This window comes from Callithrix jacchus, chromosome 10, assembly GCF_049354715.1.
Source record: "Callithrix jacchus isolate 240 chromosome 10, calJac240_pri, whole genome shotgun sequence".
Classification (NCBI taxonomy): domain Eukaryota; kingdom Metazoa; phylum Chordata; class Mammalia; order Primates; family Cebidae; genus Callithrix; species Callithrix jacchus.
The window spans coordinates 11,175,409-11,196,658 of record NC_133511.1 but is presented as its reverse complement, the minus strand read 5'-3'; the positions used below and the strand labels follow the sequence as shown (position 1 = coordinate 11,196,658).

At 37.4% G+C, this 21,250-nt stretch overlaps 1 protein-coding gene across 5 annotated transcripts in view; it reads left to right on the top strand.

The window, feature by feature from the left end:
- BTG4 (BTG anti-proliferation factor 4) overlaps positions 1–21,250 on the top strand; it is a 48,365-nt gene that overhangs the window by 16,068 nt on the left and 11,047 nt on the right. For 4 of the 5 annotated variants that reach the window (XM_035264490.3, XM_035264488.3, XM_035264489.3 and 1 more), the window contains 4 exons: positions 195–389; positions 876–1,013; positions 1,821–2,019; positions 3,911–4,062. In XM_035264490.3, the coding sequence (XP_035120381.1) occupies positions 217–389; positions 876–1,013; positions 1,821–2,019; positions 3,911–4,062 (662 nt within the window). In that variant the 5' untranslated portion in view covers positions 195–216. Of the gene's footprint in view, positions 1–194; positions 390–875; positions 1,014–1,820; positions 2,020–3,910; positions 4,401–21,250 lie in introns of those variants that run through there. The other variant, XM_054241543.2, reaches the window with a different exon arrangement.

Below are 21,250 nucleotides of genomic sequence, written 5' to 3'. Positions count from 1 at the left end.
TTTGAGGAATTGCTGTTCTTGGCTGTTATGTTGATTTATAGTGTTCATGTACTTGTCTAGTTTACTAAATACTTTCTAGCAATTTATCTCTGTTTTACTTTTAAGGCATGTAAAATTTCTAAATGGCAATTGAATATTGAGAATAAGTTAAACATTTGTTTCTATTTCTTCTTGCTCCCTTTAAATGATTTCAGACCTTCTTATTTTTCTTGAATCATGAGGGATGAAATTGCAACAACAGTTTTCTTTGTCACAAGATTGGTGAAAAAACATAATAAACTAAGCAAAAAGCAAATAGAAGACTTTGCAGAAAAGCTGATGACGATCTTGTTTGAAACATACAGAAGTCACTGGCACTCTGATTGCCCTTCTAAAGGGCAAGCCTTCAGGTGAGAGCTAGCACACGGGATGGCAAAGGGACGTAATCACCAAGCAACAGCCAACTCCTAAGAAAATGGAGTGATCTTGTTTTCTGTATATAATAATGAAAATTTTATAGGCTCGACTTCACATTTGTTTGAATGTGGACTCGAAAGGAGGAGACATAGTAGATGACAGTGTGAATGGAAACAACAGAAAAACCCTCTTATGTGAGGGGGATGAAGCAATTTCTAGTTTGTGTTTGCCATGGAAGATAAGCTGTGAATATCGGGTAAACTAATTTTGTGACTTGGTGATGCAACGGACATTCTGAGCCACTGGATCGAAAGTTGATGATGTCTGACTTGTAAGAGTGGAGGGTGGGGGAGGCTGAGGGGAAGGTAGGGGTGAGGTGGGAGCTATGTGTACTGGAACAGTGTGTGCACAATGTAATTTTCCTGGTAAAGTACCTGCTATCATGTCTTCATCTCCCTTCACTTTTTTTTTTTTAAAAGGTGCATCAGGATAAACAACAATCAGAATAAAGATCCCATTCTAGAAAGGGCGTGTGCGGAGAGTAAGGTGGATTTTTTTCACCTGGGACTTCCAAAGGAGCTGACCATATGGGTAGATCCCTTTGAAGTGTGCTGTCGGTGAGTGATCTCATAGTTTGTGTGCTGTGTGGTTCCTGGAAACCTCAGGTTAGACAACCTCATATACCTTCATAAAAGATGATGCCCCAAAGCTTTGAGTTAGCAGCAGGGACGCTTCTTGGTTAAGATTTTAGATACAAACTTCTGTTAGAAATGCAGACTTCTATTCAAAGTGGGTGGAGTGGAAAGCACAATGATTTTGCAAAATATTTGAAATCTGGCTTTAATCACTGCACCGTGTTACAAACTGTAGATTGGTAACGGTATCTATTACAAACCATAGGTTGATAGCAGATAAGTATTATAGGCAATATCAGAAAGGAAGAAGAGTTATCTACTATGGGACAATTCAGTTAACTGAATCAAAAGAAACTAGTCTGCTTTTTTCTGAACCATTAACCAAAATAGCTCTTATAGAATATCCTCATTTATAACAGTGTAGTAGGTGAAGATCATAATGTCCTTCAATTTTTTAAGGCAATTTCTTTTAAAATAAGTTAGCATATAGGTGGGTGTTGAACAATGAGAACACATGGACACAGGGAGGGGAGCATCACACACTGGGGTCTGTTGTGGGGGAAATAGGGGAGGGACAGCAGGGGGTGGGGAGCTGGGGACAGATAGCATGGGGGGGAAATGCCAGATATAGGTGGAGGGGAGGACGGCAGCAAATCACACTGCCATGTGTGTACCTATGCAACAATCTTGCATGTCCTTCACAAGTACCCCAAAACCTAAACTGCGATTAAAAAAAACTTGTAGGAAGTTGAATCCCTAATCAGCACTTAAACTTCTTTTCCTACTTAGGTATGGTGAGAAAAGTCATCCATTTACAGTTGCTTCTTTTAAAGGCAGATGGGAGGAATGGGAGCTGTATCAACAGATCAGTTATGCAGTTAGTAGAGCCTCATCAGACGATTCCTCTGGCACTTCCTGCAATGAAGAAAGTTGTGGCAAGGAACCTCACGTCATTCCTAAAGTCAGCAATCCAAAGAGTATTTATCAGGTCCAGTGTGTTCCAGTTCTTTTTTTATACTTTTTACTCTCTAATTCTAAAAAGAATGTACTTGTTATAAAAACAAAGAAGCAAACAAAACATGGAAAGAACAAAACTATAAAGATTTTTAAGCCACAGTCTTAGTATTTTGGCAAAACTTTTTCTATCTCCTTCACTGCACAGAGTATTCCATACACTTGACTGAGCTTTTAGGATCTCCCCTAGTCTTTTATTGTCCTCTTTCTTCATACAGTATTTGAAGACACACAGGTTTCCTTTCACTTAAATTCCTGCATAATCAAAGATTAGGTTGGTGGGCTGGCTTGCCCTTCCTTCCCTTCCTTCCGTCTTTCCTTCTTTCTTTCTTTCGTTAATTGAAAATACCATGGCATTTATAGAAAATTTGGACTGAGGAAAGGCCAAATGGCTATAAATTCTGCCACGAGCAGTTTTTCTCAACTTTTTTCTTCTTTTTAAACCACAGCCCATTGAAAGATATGCATATTTATATTTAAAAAGTTTCATGAAACAGTACTTATATTTACTAGAAGCAATGCTCCCAACACTTCCAATTAAATTAATTTGATTTCAAGCATCTAAACTGATTTCATGGCCCACAATTTGAAAAACACTGATCTACAGAGAATTTAATATATGTATATACTTGTCTGTATATTCTCTTAATCACCTATGTATTACATGTTAAAGCAATTAACATTTTAATATTCATTTGTCTCCCTTGTAACTTATCATTGGCAGACATTCTCGATTGTTTCCACATGGTTGTAACATTTTTTAAAACGCTGATAACTTGTAGAGTGATGGCTGAATTTTAGGTTATTTCTTGAGGTTTGATTCTCAAGCACAGAACTACTGGGTCACTGAGTGTGAATATTTTTCTGGTCTTTAACATATAGCTGAGACACCACATAGAAAATTGTATTTATTTGTAGTCTCACCAGCTGTATGTAAAAATGCCTTTCTCTAGAATCAGCTATTCTCATTAAAAAAACAGATGATTAGATTAACATGATATGCATATATAATACAGTATTAGTGAAATTAAACAATGAAATTTCCATGTGCCCAAATGTTTTAGCACCTACTGTCTTACAGATTTTCCCTTCTTCACCCATTCATTATTTGAAGTTCTAATGTTATTACAGGTTCCTTATATGCCAGAACTATCTTAACTCCTTGTCTTATCTCTGGCAAATGTTTTGTCCCTGGTTTTTAAAACTATTTGTATCATTATAGTTTCTTGGAAACAGTGACTTTAAGTAAAATGATGTATGACAAAGCCATTTTTTTCTCAGTGTTATTACCAAACTATGTTATTCAAAGACCCGCTCTATGTCATTTCACTTAAAATTGGTTTCCAAGAAATGTTGAATGAGGGTTTATGGTATTTGCCCTTAATTCTATTTTTATGCTTAGAAAGGTCTTCTTCCATTTGGGGATCAGACCTGTAATCAGCTACATTCTTTTACAGCAGTGTCTTTTCAAAGTGTGATCTGTAAAAAAGGATCTATCAGTCATCTTAGGTGTTAAAAATGAAGATTTCTAGGCTGTGGTTCCAAAGATCATGAACCTGCAGTTTTGCATTGGCTGGAGGGGGTGAGATAGGGATGGAAGTCAACCACTCAAGAATAAACACTCACTTGGATAAGTGTATTAAAAAGTTTTTAGTTAAATTAATTAACTTCTTAAAAAGGTACAGTATAAAGTGACTTATGTCCCCACCAAGTGCTAGAGAATTTTTCAAAGATGGTTATGTACTTTCAATTCTCTTCATTTTTGCTCCCTGTGCTTTTGAAGGGCCTGACTTTTGAATTATGGGTTCCTATTTAGTCCTTACAGCTAGCTTGTTAGAGATCTTTATTTATTTATTTTTTTTCAGGTTGAAAACTTGAAACAGCCCTTTCAATCTTGGTTCCAAATAGCCCGCAAAAAGAATGTTGTGGACAGCCGTGTTGGCCTCCTGGCTTACACTTACCATGGCTCGCAGAAGCACCCTAAGTGTTACAGGCCTGCTGTGCACCGGGTGGACAGGTACCACTGGGTCAACACACGCCGATGATGCAGTGACTGGGCACATGGCGGGCGAGAGCTCAAAGGAGCACTTTTATTCTCTCTAAAATAAAAATGAGTTTAAGGTTGAGAGGCCCGTGAAACAAAAAATGACTGTATTAGGGACTAGGGTGCACAATGGCAAATCCTCTCATACAGATCCTGACTCTGTTCTTAGCTGTTCTTTTAATTCTTATTTAATTTAAATGAAGTTTTATGTAATATTCGTGAATGTACCCAGTAAGGTAATGGAATGAAGATACTGACCTGTAATAAGACTCGGAAAAGTAATGGTTTAAATAAATGTCCTGTGTTTTTAATACTTCTTAGTTCAGTTTGTTGCGAGAAACAAACTTTTAAAAGTTGTTTATTTTTTTTGCAAAGGAGTCTCTCTCTCTCTTGCCCAGGCTGGTCTCAAACTCCTGAGCTCAAGCAATCCTCCTGTCTCAGCCTCCCAAAGTGTTGGGATTACAGGCGTGAGCCACGTCGCCCAGCCCCCATTCATTCTTACTCCCCTCACCCTGAACCACTTGATAGAGGGAAAGCTGATGACTCTCTCTACAATTTGATAGCAGTGAGAATTCTTTTGGCTGCTACTTTTCAATGTTTATGGTATGACGAAATGCCCCTTAGGCTGCTGCTGGTGAATTTTATCTTTGCTAGATTTTACAGATTTTAAAATTAGAAAGGGAGATTCTACAATCTAGCTTCACTTTACTCACCCAAAATAGTCTGACTCTTCTAAATTCTGTGTCTCTAGTTGTCAGAAAATTCCCAAAACCCTGTTGACTGGACCCATTCCTACTCATGCTATGTGTTCTCAGCTGGGCCCTTGCTGTTGTTCAGAGCGCCTATTAATCTCCACTTAAGCCATATTGTAGCTGTCTCCTCAATCTGTTTTACTCCATTTTACTGTGCTCTCAGCGGGAGACTTGTTCTTTTTGTTTTCTTCTACTTCAAAACTTTATCCCTATCTTCTCTCTCATCTCCATTTTAAGGCTTTTCTTTTCTCCAGCTACTTGTATCTTCTCTCTACATCTGGGTTTTCTTGCTGAGTTTCCACTGTTGGGTGGTGCTGGATCCAGGAAGCTGGTAGCATTGGAGAAGTCACAGCTCAGTTCTCTTGTGAGTAGACTTGTGCTTTGGGCCAATGGCTCTGAGTGGATATGAAAAGCTATGACCTTGAGTCCCAACCTCAGGTAGGACATGCCAACACTCATGCCAGTGCTGATGAAGGGGGCTTGATGCTAGCCTCACTACTTTGGGTGAAGCTCTTTTTTCTTTTTTTCTACAAATGATGGTTCATTAAGGCACATAGCATTTTTCGGGGGAAAAACTCACCTACCCTTAATGGCTTATAAGGTCAAGTTTCTTGGTGCTGAAAAGTGAGTTTGTCCTTTCTTGAAGAGCTTTCTGTTAGAGTGTGGCAGTTGTAGTGAATCTTCCCAGATTTCTCTAAAGGCAACCACAATGCTAGTTTATTGACCCCTCAGCAGAGCATCTCCTGGAGGTGGTTGTGATGTTTGCCAGCTTCCATACGTGTGTGGGTGAATTCTGGTGTCCAGAAAACGGGGCAAAAACAAGACTACCAGCAATGGGTGTAAGTATTAGGCTTTAGATACTGGCATGCATGTGAATGTACTTCCGTTTAGTCCTTAACCATCAAGTTGGAATTTCTGGTAGCATTTCATTTTCTCTGCCTCCCTGCCTTCTACCCTTGTGCAGACGATTGTCGTTAGTTACCTGATGATTGCAGCAGTCTACTGACAACAATATCTGTTTCCGGTTTTGTTCCTCGTCCTAAAATAATCTTTACTCTCCAGTTTCAAATGTTTCAATCAGGAAAATGTTCAAATTCTGGAATATGGTTTCTGTTCTTAATGACTTGAGTTCCTGCATATCTTTCCAGCCTAACCTCAGCTCTCCTTTCAGACTGTTTATTTTTTTCTCCTTTGAGACAGAGTCTCACTTTGTTGCCCAGGTTGGAGTGCAGTAGCGAGATCTTTGCTCATTGCAACCTTGCCTCCCGGGTTCAAGCGATTCTCGTGCCTCAGCCTCCAGAGTAGTTGGACTACAGACGTGTGCCACCACCACACCCAGGTCATTTTTGCATTTTCAGTAGAGACAGTGTCTCACTACATTGGCCAGGCTGGTCTCGAGCTCCTGGCCTCAAGTGATCTGCCCATCTTGGCCTCCCAAAGTGCTGGGATTACTTGGGACTCTGGTATTGAAGTGTTCTTTATTAGGATACTTCTCATCTTGCCTCTTTGTTCTCCCTTTCCTCTTGATCTTTGGGTACCACTTGAGATGCCTTCTCTTCCAGGAAGACTTTCTGATCCCCAAGTTCAGTTTATAGGCATATGTTAGGGGTTCCTTACAACATTTTATCTGCCCCCAGAAGAGCACTTACCCATTATAATTGTTTCATAGTTATCAGTATCCTCTCAATAGACTGAGTTTTCAGAGTACAGATACCTCATATTGTCATTTAACCTTGGCAATATAGCAGTGTCCATATTTATAGACTGAATGACTTTATTGGTGATTAAATGGTTGCCTAATATAAAATCTGATACACAGCATTAAATAATGCTTGTTGGTTGATCATTCTCTCAGTGGAGTAAGAAGTATTGTGTTCTAATTGCTGGAAAAGTCTGAAGCTTTTTGGTCTTTACGTGTACAATTATTGGACAAAAAAAATCAACCATATATAATAGTCACTAAATATAAAATGCAGCATAATATTTGGATATGTCAGAAGAATGGGTGATTTTTCAAGAACCTTTACACAGAGAGTTTTATTAATGAAATGTCCCTTGTAGTTTGCAAGGTTGGTTTAAAAAAATGACTTCTAGCCAGCACTGTACCACTAAACCCCATGCTGCTGATGGACGCTGCTAGTCAATCACAATGTCCCGATTTGGGTTCACAGATTGCCTCATAATTCTTGTAGCACAGCACTTGACCATTTTAATTAATTGTTCCAAGTTGGTACTCAAGAAGAAACCGATGCCACAATGTGCTAGGGTTTGGCTGAGAAGCCATCCATGAGCCTTTGAGCCCTGTGTAACCCTCTCAGGATTACAGCCTCCTCTCAGGAGGCTCTGAGCAAATGTGTAGGGGGAAAAATATAATCAACGATTCATTTTTACTGTGATTAAAAGTAGTCAATATACTTGAAAAGCCCCTAAATACCTTAGTATCCTATTAGTATATTTGTATAATAACCAAATTAGCTCTTCCTGATCTATAATTTGAAAATTTTCTGTGATGAATAGGTACCATTTATTTATTTATTTTTCTTTCTTTCTTTCTTTCTTTTTTTTTTTTGAGATCTGGTCTCACTCTGTCACGGAGGCTGGAGTGCAGTGGTGCAATCATAGCTCACTGCAGCCTTGATCTCCCTGGCTCAAGTGGTCCTCTTGCCTCAGCCTCCTGAGTAGCTGGGACTACAGGCACTTGGCTAATTTTTGATTTTTAGTAGAGAACGAGGTCTCGCTATGTTGACCAGGCTGGCCTTGAACTCTTGAGCTCAAGGGATCCTCCTGCTTTAGCTTCCCAAAGTGCTGGGATTACAGGAATGAGCCATTGTGCCTTCTCTTCTCTCCCCTCCCTCCTCCCTCCTCCCTCCTCCCTCCTCCCTTTTCCCTCCTCCCTCCTCCCTTTTCCCTCCTCCCTCCTCCCTTTTCCCTCCTCCCTCCTCTCCCCTCCTTTTCTTGATAGAGTCTTGCTCTGTTGCCTAGGCTGGAGTGCAGTGGTGTGATCTCGGCTCACTGCAACCTCTGCTTCCCTGGGTGCAAGCAATTTTCTGCCTCAGCCTCCTGAGTAGCTGGGATTACAGGTACCCACCAACATGCCAGGCTAACTTTTTTTTTTTTTTGTATTTTTAGTAGAGACAGGATTTCACCATCTTGGCCAGGCTGGTCTTGAACTCCTGACCTCGTGATCCACCCACTTCAGCCTCCCAAAGTGCTGGGTTTACAGGGGTGAGCCACTGCACCTGGCCTCTTTCTTTTTTTAAAAAAATTTTTTTATCTTGAGGTAATTATGAATTCACATGTATTTGTAGGAAATAACATAGATCCCATGTATTCTTTTACCTAGTTTCCTCCACTGGCAACACTTTGCAAAACTTGAGTACAGCATCACAACCAGATAGTGGCATTGCTATAGTCAAGATACAGAACATTTCCATCAGCACAAGAATTCGTCTTGTTGCCCTTTTATAGTTGCACACACTTCCTCCCACTCCCATCCCTTGGCAACCACTAATCTTTCCCCTGTTCTTTTAATTTTGTGATCTCAAGAATGTTATAAATGAATCATACCATAGGTAACCTTTTGGGATTGGCTCTTTTCACTAAGTGTAGTTCATTGGAGATTCCTCCAGGTTGCTGTGTGTATTGGTAGTTTATTCCTTACTGCTGAGTAGTATTCCATGGTATGGATATATCATCAGTTTAGCCTTTACCTGTGAAAGAACAACTGGATTGCTTCTGGATATTAGGAATAAGGCTGCTACAAACATTTGTGTATACAATGTGTGAACATAGGCGTTTATTCCAGAGAAATAGAAACACATGAGTGCAATTAATGGGTCATATAGTGGTTGCATGCTTAGTTTTTAAAGAAACCACCATTTTATGTTCCCATCAGCAATGCATGAGTGATTCAGCTTTTCCACATACTTATCAGTCTTTGGTGTCATAATTTTTTATTTCTGCCATTCTGATAGGCGTGTAGGATATCTCATTATGGTTTTAATTTACATGTCCCTCATGGCTAGCGATGTTGAACATCTTGTGCTCATTTGGTATCTGCACATCCTATTTGATGAAATATCTGTGTAAGTCTTCTGACCGTTTTCTAATTGAGTGCATTACTTTTCCTCTGAGTTTTGAGAGTACTTGATATATTCTAGACAGTGGTCCCTTTGTCAGATGCGTGATTTGAAACTGTTTTCTTCCAGTTTGTACCTCATACTTTAAAAATTTCTTCATTTTTAATGATCATGGATACATAATAATATTTATGGAGTACGTGTGATGTTTTGATATAGGCGTGCGATGTGCTGTAAGTCATGGTCACTGGTGTATAAATCACCTCGAGCATTTATCATTTCTTTGTGTTAGGGACATCCCAATTTAACTTTCAGTTATTTTATTTTATTTTGTTTTTTTACAGAGTCTTGCTCTGTCACTCAGGCTGGAGTGCAGCGGCACGATGTTGGCTCACTGCAACCTCTGCCTCCCGGGTTCAAGTGATTCTGATGCCTCAGCCTCCCGAGTAGCTGGGACTACAGGCGCGCACCACCACAGCTGGCTAATTTTTGTATTTTTAGTAGAGATGGGGTTTCACCATATTTGTCAGGCTCGTCTTGAACTCCTGACCTCATGATCCACCTGCCTTGGCCTCCAAAAGTGCTGGGATTACGGGCATGAGCCACTGTGCCCGGCCTATTTTTTAATTTTTGAGACAGAGTTTTGCTCTTGTTACCCAGACTGGAGTGCAATGGCACGATCTTAGCTCACTGCAGCTTCCACCTTCCAGGTTCAAGCGATTCTCCTGCCTCAGCCTCCCGAGTAGCATGTGTCCTCCACCATGCCCAGCTAACTTTTTTTTTTTTTTTTTGGTATTTTTAGTAGAGATGAGGTTTCACCATATTGGCTGGGCTGGTCTCAAACTCCTGCCTCAGCCTCCCAAAGTGCTGGGTTTACAGACATGAGTCATGGTGCCCAGCCACTTTCAGTTATTTAAAAATGTACAATAACTTATTGACTATGGTCATCCTATTGTGTTACTAAGTTATTCTTAGTATTTTAATTATTCTAACTGCATTTTTGTACCCATTAACCATCCCCACTTCCCCAGCCCCTCACTGCTACCCTTCCCAGCTTCTGGTAACCAACCAATCTGCTCTCTATTTCCATGGGTTCAATTTTTTAAAAAAAAATTCCCACGTATGAGTGAGAACATATAATATCTGTCTTTCTGTGCCTGGCTTAGTTCACTTAATGTCCTCTACTTCCATCCACGTTGTTGCAAATTACAGGATTTTATTCTTTTTTAATGGCTAAGTAATATTCCATTGTGTATGTGTGCCACATTTTCTTCACCCATTTACCTGTTGGTGAATCCATATGTTAGCAGTTGTGAACAGTGCTGCAGGAAACAGGGGAGTGCAGATAACTCTTCCATATACTGTTTGTCTTTCTTTTGGATGTGTATTTAGTAGTGGGATTGCTGGATTATATGGTAGTACTATTTGTAGTTTTTTTGGGGAACCTCCATGCTGTTCTCCACAGTGGCTGTATGAGTTTGCATTTCCACCAACAGTGTATGAGGGTTCCCCTTTCTACATATCCTCACCAGCAGCTGTTATTACTTGTCTTTCTGATGCAAGCCATTTTAATGGGGTGAGATGATCTCATTGTAGTTTTGATTTGTGTTTCTCTGATTAGTGATGCTGAACATTTTTTTTCACATACCTGTTGGCCATTTGTCTTCTTTTAAGAAATATCTATTTGGTACCTTCTGAGGCAAATACAAACAAAGAAAACAAAAGAAATGCCTATTCGAATTTTTTGCCAAAAAAAATTGGATTTTTTTTTCTTATTGAGTTGTTTGAGCTTCTTATATATTCTAGTAATTAACTGTCAGATGGGTAGTTTGTAAATATTTTCTCTCATTCTGTGAGTTGTCTCTTCACTTTGTTGATGATTTCCTTTGCTGTGCAAAGCTTTTTAGCTAAATGTAATCTCATTTATCCATTTTTGTTTCAGTTGCCTGTGATTTTGAGGTCTTCTCAAGAAATCTTTGCCCAGACCAATGTTCTAGAACATTTTCCCAGTGTTTTCTTCTAGTAGTTTTCACAGTTTCAGATCTTATATTTAAACTCTTAATGTATTTTGACTTGATTTCTATATATGGCAGGAGATAGGGGTATAGTTTCATTCTTTTGTGTATGAATATCCAGTTTTCCCACCACTATTTATGGTTGAGACTGTCCCTAGAGTATTTTCTTTGCACCTTTGTTGAAAATGAGTTGACTATAAATGTATGGGTTTATTTCTGGGGTTTCTGTTCTGTCCCATTGGTCAATATGTGTGTTCTTATGCCAGTAGTATGCTGTTTTGGTTACTATAGCTCTGTAGTATAATTTGAAGTAAGGTTATATAATTCTTTCAGTTTGGCTCCTTTTTGTTTAGGATAGCATTGGCTATTCTGGGTTATTTGTGAGTCCATACGTTTTCAATTTTTTTTTCTATTTCTGTGAAGAATGTCATTAGTATTTTGATAGGGATTGCATTGAATCCGTAGATTGCTTTGGGTACCATGGACATTTTAACACTATTGATTATTCCAGTTTATGAACATGGAATGTCTTTTCATTTTTTTGTGTGTGTTCTTCAATTTCTTTCATCAATGTTTTATAGCTTTCATTGTAGATATTCACTTTCAGTTAAGTTTATTTTCTAGATATTGTATTTATAGTGATTGTAAATAGGATTAGTTTCTTGGTTTCTTTTTCAGATTGTTTACTGTTAGCATATGAAAATGATACTGATTTTTGTATGTTGATTTTTATATCCTGCAACTTCACTGAATTTGTTTTTTGGTTCCAGTAGGTTTTTGGTGTGGAATCTTCAGGTTTTTCTAAATACAAGATTATATTGTCTGCAAGGAAGGATAATTTGACTTCTTCCTTTCCAATTTGGATACCCTTTATTTCCTTCTGCTGTCTAGTTGTTCTGGCTAGGGCTTCCAGTACTATGTTGAATAAGAGTGGTGAAAGTGGGCATTCTTGTCTTGTTCCAGATCTTAGAGAAAAGGCTTTCAGTTTTCCCATTCGGTATGATCCTAGCTGTGGGTTTGTCATATGTGGCTTTTATGATTTTAAGGTATGTTCCTTCTATACCCAATTCGTTGAGTATTTTAAACATGAAGGGATGATGAATTTTGAGTGCTTTTTCAGTATCTGTCAAAATTATCATATGACCATTTGACCCAGGAATCCCATTACTGGATATGTACCTAAAAGAATAGAAATCACTCTATTATAAAGATATACAAATGCATGTTTATTGCAGCACTATTCACAACAGCAAAGACATAGAATCAACCATCAGTGATAGACTGGATAAAGAAAATATAGTACATACACACCATGGAATACTACGTGGCCATAAAAAGGAAAGAGATCATGTCTTTTGCAGGGACGTGGATGGAGCTGGAAGCCATTATCCTTAGCAAACTAATACAGGAACAGAAAATCAAACACTTCATGTTTTCACTCGTAAGTAGGAGTTGAAGAATGAGAAAACATGGACAGAGGGAGGGGAACAACACATACTGGGACCTGTCATGGAGGAGGCAGGGGGAGGGAGAACATCAGGATAAATAGCTAATGCATGGCACACATTCACTTACGTAACAGATCTGCGCGTTCTGCACATGTATCCCCAAACTTGAAATAAAATTAAATATAAAGAAATCAATAAAAAATCATATGGTTTTTGTCTTTGATTCTCTTGATGTGATGTATCACATTATTTTTCACATGTGTTTAACCATCCTTGGATCCCTGGGATGAATCCCACATGATCACGATCATAATGAATAATTTTTTAATGTGCTGTTGAATTCAGTTTGCTAGCATTTCACCAAAGATTTTTGCATCTATATTCATCAGAGATATTGGCCTGTACTGTTTGTTGTTGTTGTGTCTTTGTTTGGTTTTGATGTCAGAGTAATACTGGCCTCATTGTATGAGTTTGGAAGTATTACCTCCTGTTCATTTTTTAGCCCAACTTTTTAGAATAGTATGAATAGTGTTAGTATTATTTATTTATTTATTTGGAGACAGGGTCTCACTACACTGCCCAGGCTGGAGTGCAATGGTGTGATCTCAGCTTACTTCAACCTCTGCCTCCCAGGCTCAAGCAATCCTTCTACCTCCCCTTCCCAGAGAGCTGGGACTATAGGTGCAAACCACCATGCCTGACTTATTTTTGATTTTTTGCAGAGATTGGGTTTCACCGTGTTGCCCAGGCTGGTTCTTGAACTTCTGGGCTGAAGTGATTCATCCACCTTAGCCTCCCAAAGTACTGGGATTATAGGTATCATAGTTCTTTAAAGTTTGGTAGAATTCAGCAGTGAAGCCATTAGGTCCTGGGTTTTCTTTGATAGGGGGCTTTTTACTACTGCTTCTATCTCATTACTTGCTATTGGTCTTTTCAGGTTTTGGTCTCTTCAGGTTTCAATCTTGCTAGGTTGTATGTCTAGGAATTTATCCATTTCTTCTAGGTTTTCCAAATTATTGATGCATAGTTGCTCTTCTGTGGTATTAGTTGTAATGTCTACCTTTTCATCTCTAGTTTTATTTATTTATTTATTTATTTTTTTCCTTTTTAGCTATCTCCTACAGAAAATATCTTTTTTCTTAGTCTGGCTAAAGGTTTGTCAATTTTATCTTTTCAAAAAATCAGCTTTTCATTTTATTGTTTTGTATTTAAGTCTCAATTTTATTACTTCTGCTCTGATCTTTTATTTCTTCTACTGTTTTTTGAGTTTGGTTTGCTCTTGCTTTTCTAGTTCTTCAAGAATGCATTGCTAGATTGTTTATTTGAAGTTTTTCTTCTTTTTTGGTGGAGGCATTTATTGCTATAAACTAGCATTTCTAGTACTACTTTTGCTGTATTCCATTGGTTTTGGTATGTTGTATTTCATTTGTTTCAATGTATTTTCATAGTTTTTTCACATTGAATAGCTTTTTTTAGATTTCTTGTAAGGTGGGTCTGGTGTTGGTGAAATCCCTCAGCTTTTGTTTTTCTATGAAAGTCTTTTATTTCTCCTTCATGTTTGAAGGATAATTCTGATAGATATTATACTCTAGGTTAGACTTTCTGTTTTCTTTGGCACTTTGAATGCCATTACACTTTCTCTTGGTCTGTGTGATTTCCACAGAGATGTTGAGATCTTTTATGTATTATTTGCTTATTTTCTCTTACTACTTTTAGGATTTTTAAATTCTTGATCTTTAAGGGTTTGGTTATCGTATGCCCTGAGGGAGTCTTATTTAGGTTAAATCTTTTTGGTGTCCTATGACCTTCCTGTATTTGGATATTCATATCTCTAGGCTTAGAAATTTCTGTAATTTCTTTAAATAAATTTTCTAGCCTGATATTTCTGTCTCTCTTTCTCTGTCTTCTTTAAGGGCAATAACTATTAGATTTGCTGTTTTGAGGCTATTTTCTAGATCTTGTAGATGTGCTTCTTTTTTATTATTTTCTCTTTTCTGACTGTATGTTTTCATGTAGCGTGACTCAACTCACTAATTCTTTGTTCAGCTTGATCAGTTCTGCCACTGACTCTGATGTATTTTTCATTTCAGTTGAATATTTTAGCTCCAGAATTTTTGCTTGATTTAAAACATTACTTAAATCTTTTTGTTGAATTTTCGGAAATAATTATCCATTCCTTCTCTGTTATCTTTTTATCTATGTTGCTGAGCTTCCTCAAGATGGGGATTTTGATTCCCTGTCTAAAAGATGGTATCTTCATCATTGTGGGATTGGTCAGGTGGCGTCTAATTTAGTTTATTTGGTGAAGTCATGTTTTCCTGGATGTTGATGATGCTTGTGGCCATTCATCAGTGTTTGGACATTGAAGAGTTAGGTATTCCAATCTTTGCAGTCAGGGTTTCTTTGCATTCATCCTTCTTGAGAAGGCTTTCCACATAGTAAAAGGAGATTGAAGGTTGAGATCTAAGCCTGTGGTCACTGCAGCTGTATCAGCGCCGGGGTGTACCCTAAGCACGGGAATGCGGAAACTTCTGCTGACTCCTAGGGGAACTGCCTTGGTGGGCTGGGTTTTTTGGTTCTTGTGAAGGTGTTTTTTGCGTGAATAGTTGTTCAATTTGGTGTTCTCGTAGGGGGATGATTGCTAGAAGGTTCTATTAGGCCATCTTGCTCAGACTTCTAGCTTGTCTTTTTATCTTTTAATGAGGTCTTTCACAGATCAAAATCTTTTAATTTTGATGAAGTCCAATTCGTTAGTTTTTCTCTTTGGGTCATGGTTTGGTGTCAAGTCTCAGATCTTTTTGCCTAGCTCTAGATCCTGAAGTTTTTTTTTTTTAAATTTAAGTTTTATGTTTTACATTAAGTTCGTGATCAATTTTGAGGTTTTTTTTTTGTATGACGTACAAGACTTAGATTGAAGTGCTTTTTTCCCTCTATGAATATCCACTTACTCCAGCACCATTTGTTAAAATGAAAGGACTATCTTTCTTCCATCGAATTGTTCTTGCATCTTGGTGAAAATTCAGTTGGGTATATCTCTGTAGGTGTATTTCTGTGTTCTGCGTTCTTGACCTGTGTGTTTAGTCTTCTGCCAGCACCATACAATCTTAATTACTGTAGCTGCATAAGTCTTGAGACTGGATAGGTTCTTTCCACTTTATTCTTTCTAAAAATTATTTTAGTTATTCTAGTTTCTTTCCCTTTCTACACATTTTGGAATGATCCTATATCTGTATCTATGAAAAATCCTGTGGAAATTTTGAAAGGTATTGTATTCAACCTATATCAATCTGAAGAGAATGGATGTCTCTACTATGTTGAATGTTACGATTTGTGAACACAACATATTTCTCTATTTAGATCTTCAATTTCTTCCTTCGTGTGTGTGTGTGTGTGTTATAAAACTCTTGTACATGATTTTTAGATTTATGTCTAAGAACTTCATTTTTTTTGACTAATTATAAATGGTGTTATCCGTGTGTTCATTGGTAATATATAAAAATAGAGTAGATTTTTGTATGTTTCTGCTCTTTATAGATGTTGCCAAACTTATTCCAGGAAATTTTTCATCTCTGTGTAGATTCCTTGGGGTTTTCATCTGCATGGGATAGTTTTATTTATTTCCTTTCCAATATGGATGCATTTTATTTCCTTTTTGTGCCTTTAGGGGTTATAACTTTTGGCTCTGTGTTGAATAGGAGTGCTGAGGACAACATCCTTGCCTTGTTCCTTTTTTGGGGAGGGGGTAAGGCAGTCCTTCACCATTAAGTAGATACTCATTAATTTTATAAATACTACTTAAAAAAATCAAATTGAAGAAGTTCCCTTCTAGTCCTCTCTTTTTGATGGTTTAATCATAAATGGGTGTTGGGTTTTGTAAAAATGCTTTTTCTGCATCCATGTATATAATCACATAATTTTTCTTCTTTAGCCTATTGACATATGGATTACAATGATTTTTTAAAAAAATACTGAATCAGCTTTGCATCATGGAATAAAACCAACTTGATCATGGCATATAATTCATTTTATATACTGCTGAAATTTATTTGCTAATATTTTAAGGATTTTTACATTTATATTCATGAAAGATATTGGTCTACAGTTCTAACTTTTTGTACTATCTTTGGTTTTGGTATTGGAGTAATACTATAAATGTATACTATGATATGTAATTTATTATATACATGCTATGAACACTTCATAAAATAAATCAGAAAGTAATCCCCTTCTATTTTCTGGAAGAAATTGTATAGAGTTGATGTTAATCCTATTTTTAAATGTTTGGCAAAATAATATGATGAAGCCATCTGGGCCTGGAGATTTCTTCCTTGGAAATTAAAAAAATTACAAATTCAATTTCCTTAATAGTTATAGGATTATTTAAATAACATATTTCATATTGGGTGAGTTGTAATACTTTGTGTTTCTTAACAACTTACCCTATTGTATCTCTGAAATTTATGCACGTAGAGATGTTTGTGGTATTTCCTTGTTATCCTTTTGGTGTCTGCAGGTCTGTAGTGGTATCTCTACATTCATTTTTGATATTGGTCTTCCCTTTCTTTTTAATTGTCAGTCTTTCTAGAGGGTTTTCAATTTTATTGGCCCTTCCAAAGAAATAGCTCTTTGTTTTATTGTGTTTTTTCTATTGTTTTATTTTTAGTTTCATTTATTTTTGTTATTATTTCCTTTCTTCTGCTTGCTTTAGGTTTATTTTACTCCTTTCTAGATTTTTGAGAGGAAACTTAGATTATTGAGTTGACACTTTTCCAATGTGTATACTTAGTATTATAAATTTGCCTCTCAGCACTGCTTTAGCTGTGCCTTGTAAATTTCGATATGTTGTATTTTCTTTGATATTCAGTTCAATGTAGCTTTTATTTTCCCAAGACTTCTTTAACCATTGGATTATTTAGAAGTATGTTGTTTCTAAGTGTTTGGAAATTTACCTGTTGTTGTTATTGATTTCTAATTTGGTTCTGTTCTGGTTGGAGAATATACTCTGCATGTTTTCGATTAAAAAAAAATTTTGTTGAGGTTTGTTTGTGCCCCAGGATATGGTTTTTTATTCATATCCTGTGGGCACTTGAAAAGAACGTACATCCTGCTGTTGTTGGGGGAAATGTCCCATAAATGATAATTAGATAATATTGATTGATGGTGTTGACTCCTTTTATACCCTTGCTGATTTTATGTCTAGTTCTATAAATTGCTGAGAGGAGACACTGAAGTCTCCAACTATAAGTGTGATTTGTCTGTTTCTCTTTGTTTCACATGTGTTGCAGTTCTGTTGTGTATAAGCATTTAGGACTGCTATGTATTCTTGGTAGATTGACCCTTTCATCATTATGTAATGTTCCTGTTTCTGGTAATCTACTTTGCTGTGATGTCTGTTTTATCTGATATTAATATAGCCATTCCTGCTTTCTTTTAACTAATGTTTGCATAGTATATATTTTTGATCCTTTCACTTTCAATATGCTTATTTTGTTATATTTGAGGTGAGTTTCTTGCAGAGTGCATATTGTTGAGTCTTATTTTTAGTTCATCTACCAGTTTCTGTCTTTTAATTGGTGTTTTTAGACTATTTGAATTTATTGCAATTATAGATATATTAGGCCTTAAGTCTGCCATTTAGTTTTTGTTTTCTGTTCTTTTTCATTTCTCAATTTTCTTCTCCTTACCTTCTTGCGGGTTACTTGAACACTTTTTAGAATTTCGTTTTGACGTATCTTTAGTGTTTTTGAGCATATTCCTTTGTGTAGCTTTTTAGTGGTTGCTCTAGGTATTGCATTATATGTATGTAACTTTTCACAGTCTACCAGTGTTATTTTATAAGTTCAAGTAAGATATAAAAACCTTACTTCCCAGGCTGGGTGCGGTGGCTCACACCTATAATCCCAGCACTTTGGGAGGCCTAGGCAGGCATCACAAGGTCAAGAGATTGAGACCATCCTGGCCACCATGGTGAAACCCTGTCTCTGCTAAAAATAGAAAAATTAGCTGGGTGTGGTGGCATGCACCTGTAGTCCCAACTACTTGGGAGGCTGAGGCAGAAGAATCGCTTGAATATGGGAGGCAGAGGTTGCAGTGAGCCGAGATCACAACACTGCACTCCAGCCTGGCCACAGAGCTACACTGTCTCAAAAAACAAAACAAAACAAACAAAAAAAACCCCACCTTACTTCCCTTTGTCTTGTTATCATCCTCCATATATAATATACTTGCATTAAATATTTTGTTTACATATATTTAGAACTATAATAGACAGTGTTATAATTTTCACTTCAACTCTTAAACATAATTTAGAAACTCAAGAGAAGGAAAGTCTATCATATTTCACAACATAATTCACTTCTTGTGTTTTCTTTTCCTTCCTGATGTTACAAGTTCGTTCTTTTGTTTCCCTTCTATTTAGAGAACTTCATTTAGCCATTCTTTTAGGTCAGGTACATTTGATATATTGTTAGCTCTTTTTAAAAAACAGAGAACAGGGTTCCACCTCTGTTGCCTAGGCTGGTCTTGAACTCCTAGGCTCGAGTGATCCTCCTGCCTCAGCCTCCTGAAGTGTTGGGATTACAGACATGAGTCACTGTGCCCAGCTTATTCTTGGCTTTGATTTATCTGAGAGTGTATTGTTTCTCCTTCTCATTCCTAAAGAATATTTCCCTTTGTATAGAATTCTGGGTTGACAGCTCTTTTCATTCAGTGTTAGAAAAATATTGTGCCACTTATTCCTGGCTTCCTGGTTTCTGATAAGAAGCTTGCTGTCATTCCAGTTAGTTTTCCTTTAGAAGTACGGTATCAATTTTCTCTGGCTGCTTTCAAGATTTTTTCTTTGCTTTTTGTTTTTCAGAAATTTAATAATGATATGTTGGTATAGATTTCTTTGGGTTTTCCTGTTCGGGATTCAATCGGCTTTTTAAATCTGTAGGGTTATGTCTCTTTCCAAATTCAGAAAGTTTTCAGCCATTGTCTTTTTGAGGACTTTTTTTCAGCCTGCCCCTTTCTTTTCTCCTTCTGAGTCTTTGATTACTTGAATGCCCCATCTTTTGCTGTAGTACTATATGCCCCTAGTGCTCTATTTTATTCATTTCCTCAGTCTTTTTTCTTTCATTCAGATTAAATAATTTTAGATAGAATAATAATAATTCTATCTACAAACACTGATGGTTTTCCTCTGTCCCTTCGATTTTACTGTTGAGCCTAGCCACCAAGCTTCATATTTTAGTTTTTCCATTTTTCAGCTCTAAAACTTTTGTTTAGTTCTGTCTTCTAATTTTTTGCTGTGACTTTACCATTCTGTACTGAGACTTATTTGTTTCAAGCATGTTCATAATTGATTGTTGAAGCATTTTTCTGATCTTCCTTTAAAATCTTTACCATAATTCTAACATCTTTGTCATCTTGGTGTTGTAATCTGTTGATTAGGTTTTTATCCCTCACTTTTTAAAAATCTTATTTTTAGTGTGATGACTGATTTTTTATACTTTTGATATTATGAGACTTGGGATTGTATTTAAACTTTATTTTCAGCTGGTTTTATTGACCAGCTGAAAGTGCAGGAGAGAAGGGAGTGCTGCTTTACTGCTTCCTGGTGGCCGCTATTAATGCCCCAGGAAGGGTCTCTCAGGTATTGGAGTTCTAGCTCCCTCTGTGACTTCCACTAACACTGTGACCAGGGAGGCCTCATTATCACTGGATAATGGCACAAGCCCTGACTCTCTACTTTTCTTCCTCTGATTTTGCTATAGCAGGGAGGTAGTGGTAGTGGTGGTGGTAGCAGCATCAGGGAGGGGAGAGGTTATTACTGCCAGGTGTGGGATGTCCAGACTTTCCATGTGGTTTCCACTGACACCATGAGGTGGAAGAGGGTTTGGGACTACCCTGTGGGGATGAAAATTCCCAGCTCTCTGCTCTGTCATCTCTGATACCAACCAGCAGGAGGTTGGGATGTCTTGATCCATCCTGGCAAAGATGGAGCTCTGGACTCCCCATTCAAACTTATGCTGGTGTGGGTGGGGCCAATTTTTCCTTGTTGTTTTGCTAGTGCATAGGATTTATTGTTAAAGTTTTCTGTTTTGCTGTGCTGTCCCTTTCCTGGTCCTTTGGCTAAAGAGCAGGCTTTTGTGGACTCTTCTGGCCTGTGACCATTGGTGTTTATGGGTTGCTGGCTTCTTTATTTCCAAGTCTGGAATATACGATGGGGAAGGAAAATCTGTAGAACTCATCTCTGTATCCTCCCTTGGAATCTGAGGTTCCCTAGCCAGTCTGCCTTCTCTACACCTTTCTTTGCATCTTTCTTTTATGTGTACTGCCCAGGGATTTTAGTTGCTCTTAGTGGGAGGAGTAGAGAAAAAATGCCTATTCCATCTGACTCAAAGATAAAATTCTATGTATCACTTTTGAAATAATACATCTTAAGACAATGGAATATATTTTTGGCAAAGGGTTTTTTGGATAACTGGTAAATATGGCTTCTACATTTATTGCAATTTTCTTATCTGTTTTCTAGTCAGTGGGCTGTACGTGTATGTACACAAGCCCTTTCCTTAAAGAAAACTAGAATGTCAATTTTAAAAAAGAACTTGCTATTGATTTGATTCAGCAATAAAAATGCATAATGCAGCAGTAAGGAGAACATGATCTCTGTCTTGTAATCTGTGGCATTTCCATTAAGAAGCATGTGCTTACTAAAGGTCTGCAGCTGTTAGTGTATTAATGGAAATAAGATGGAGGGCCCAAGAAGTCAGCCAGGAAATTAATAGGATCATGTCCTGGTAGGTGCTTTGATCAGCCAAGAATGAGGAATATAGAAAAAAACGTTTTTAATTTCTGTACTACTTTTTCTTTGCCACCTCTCCCAG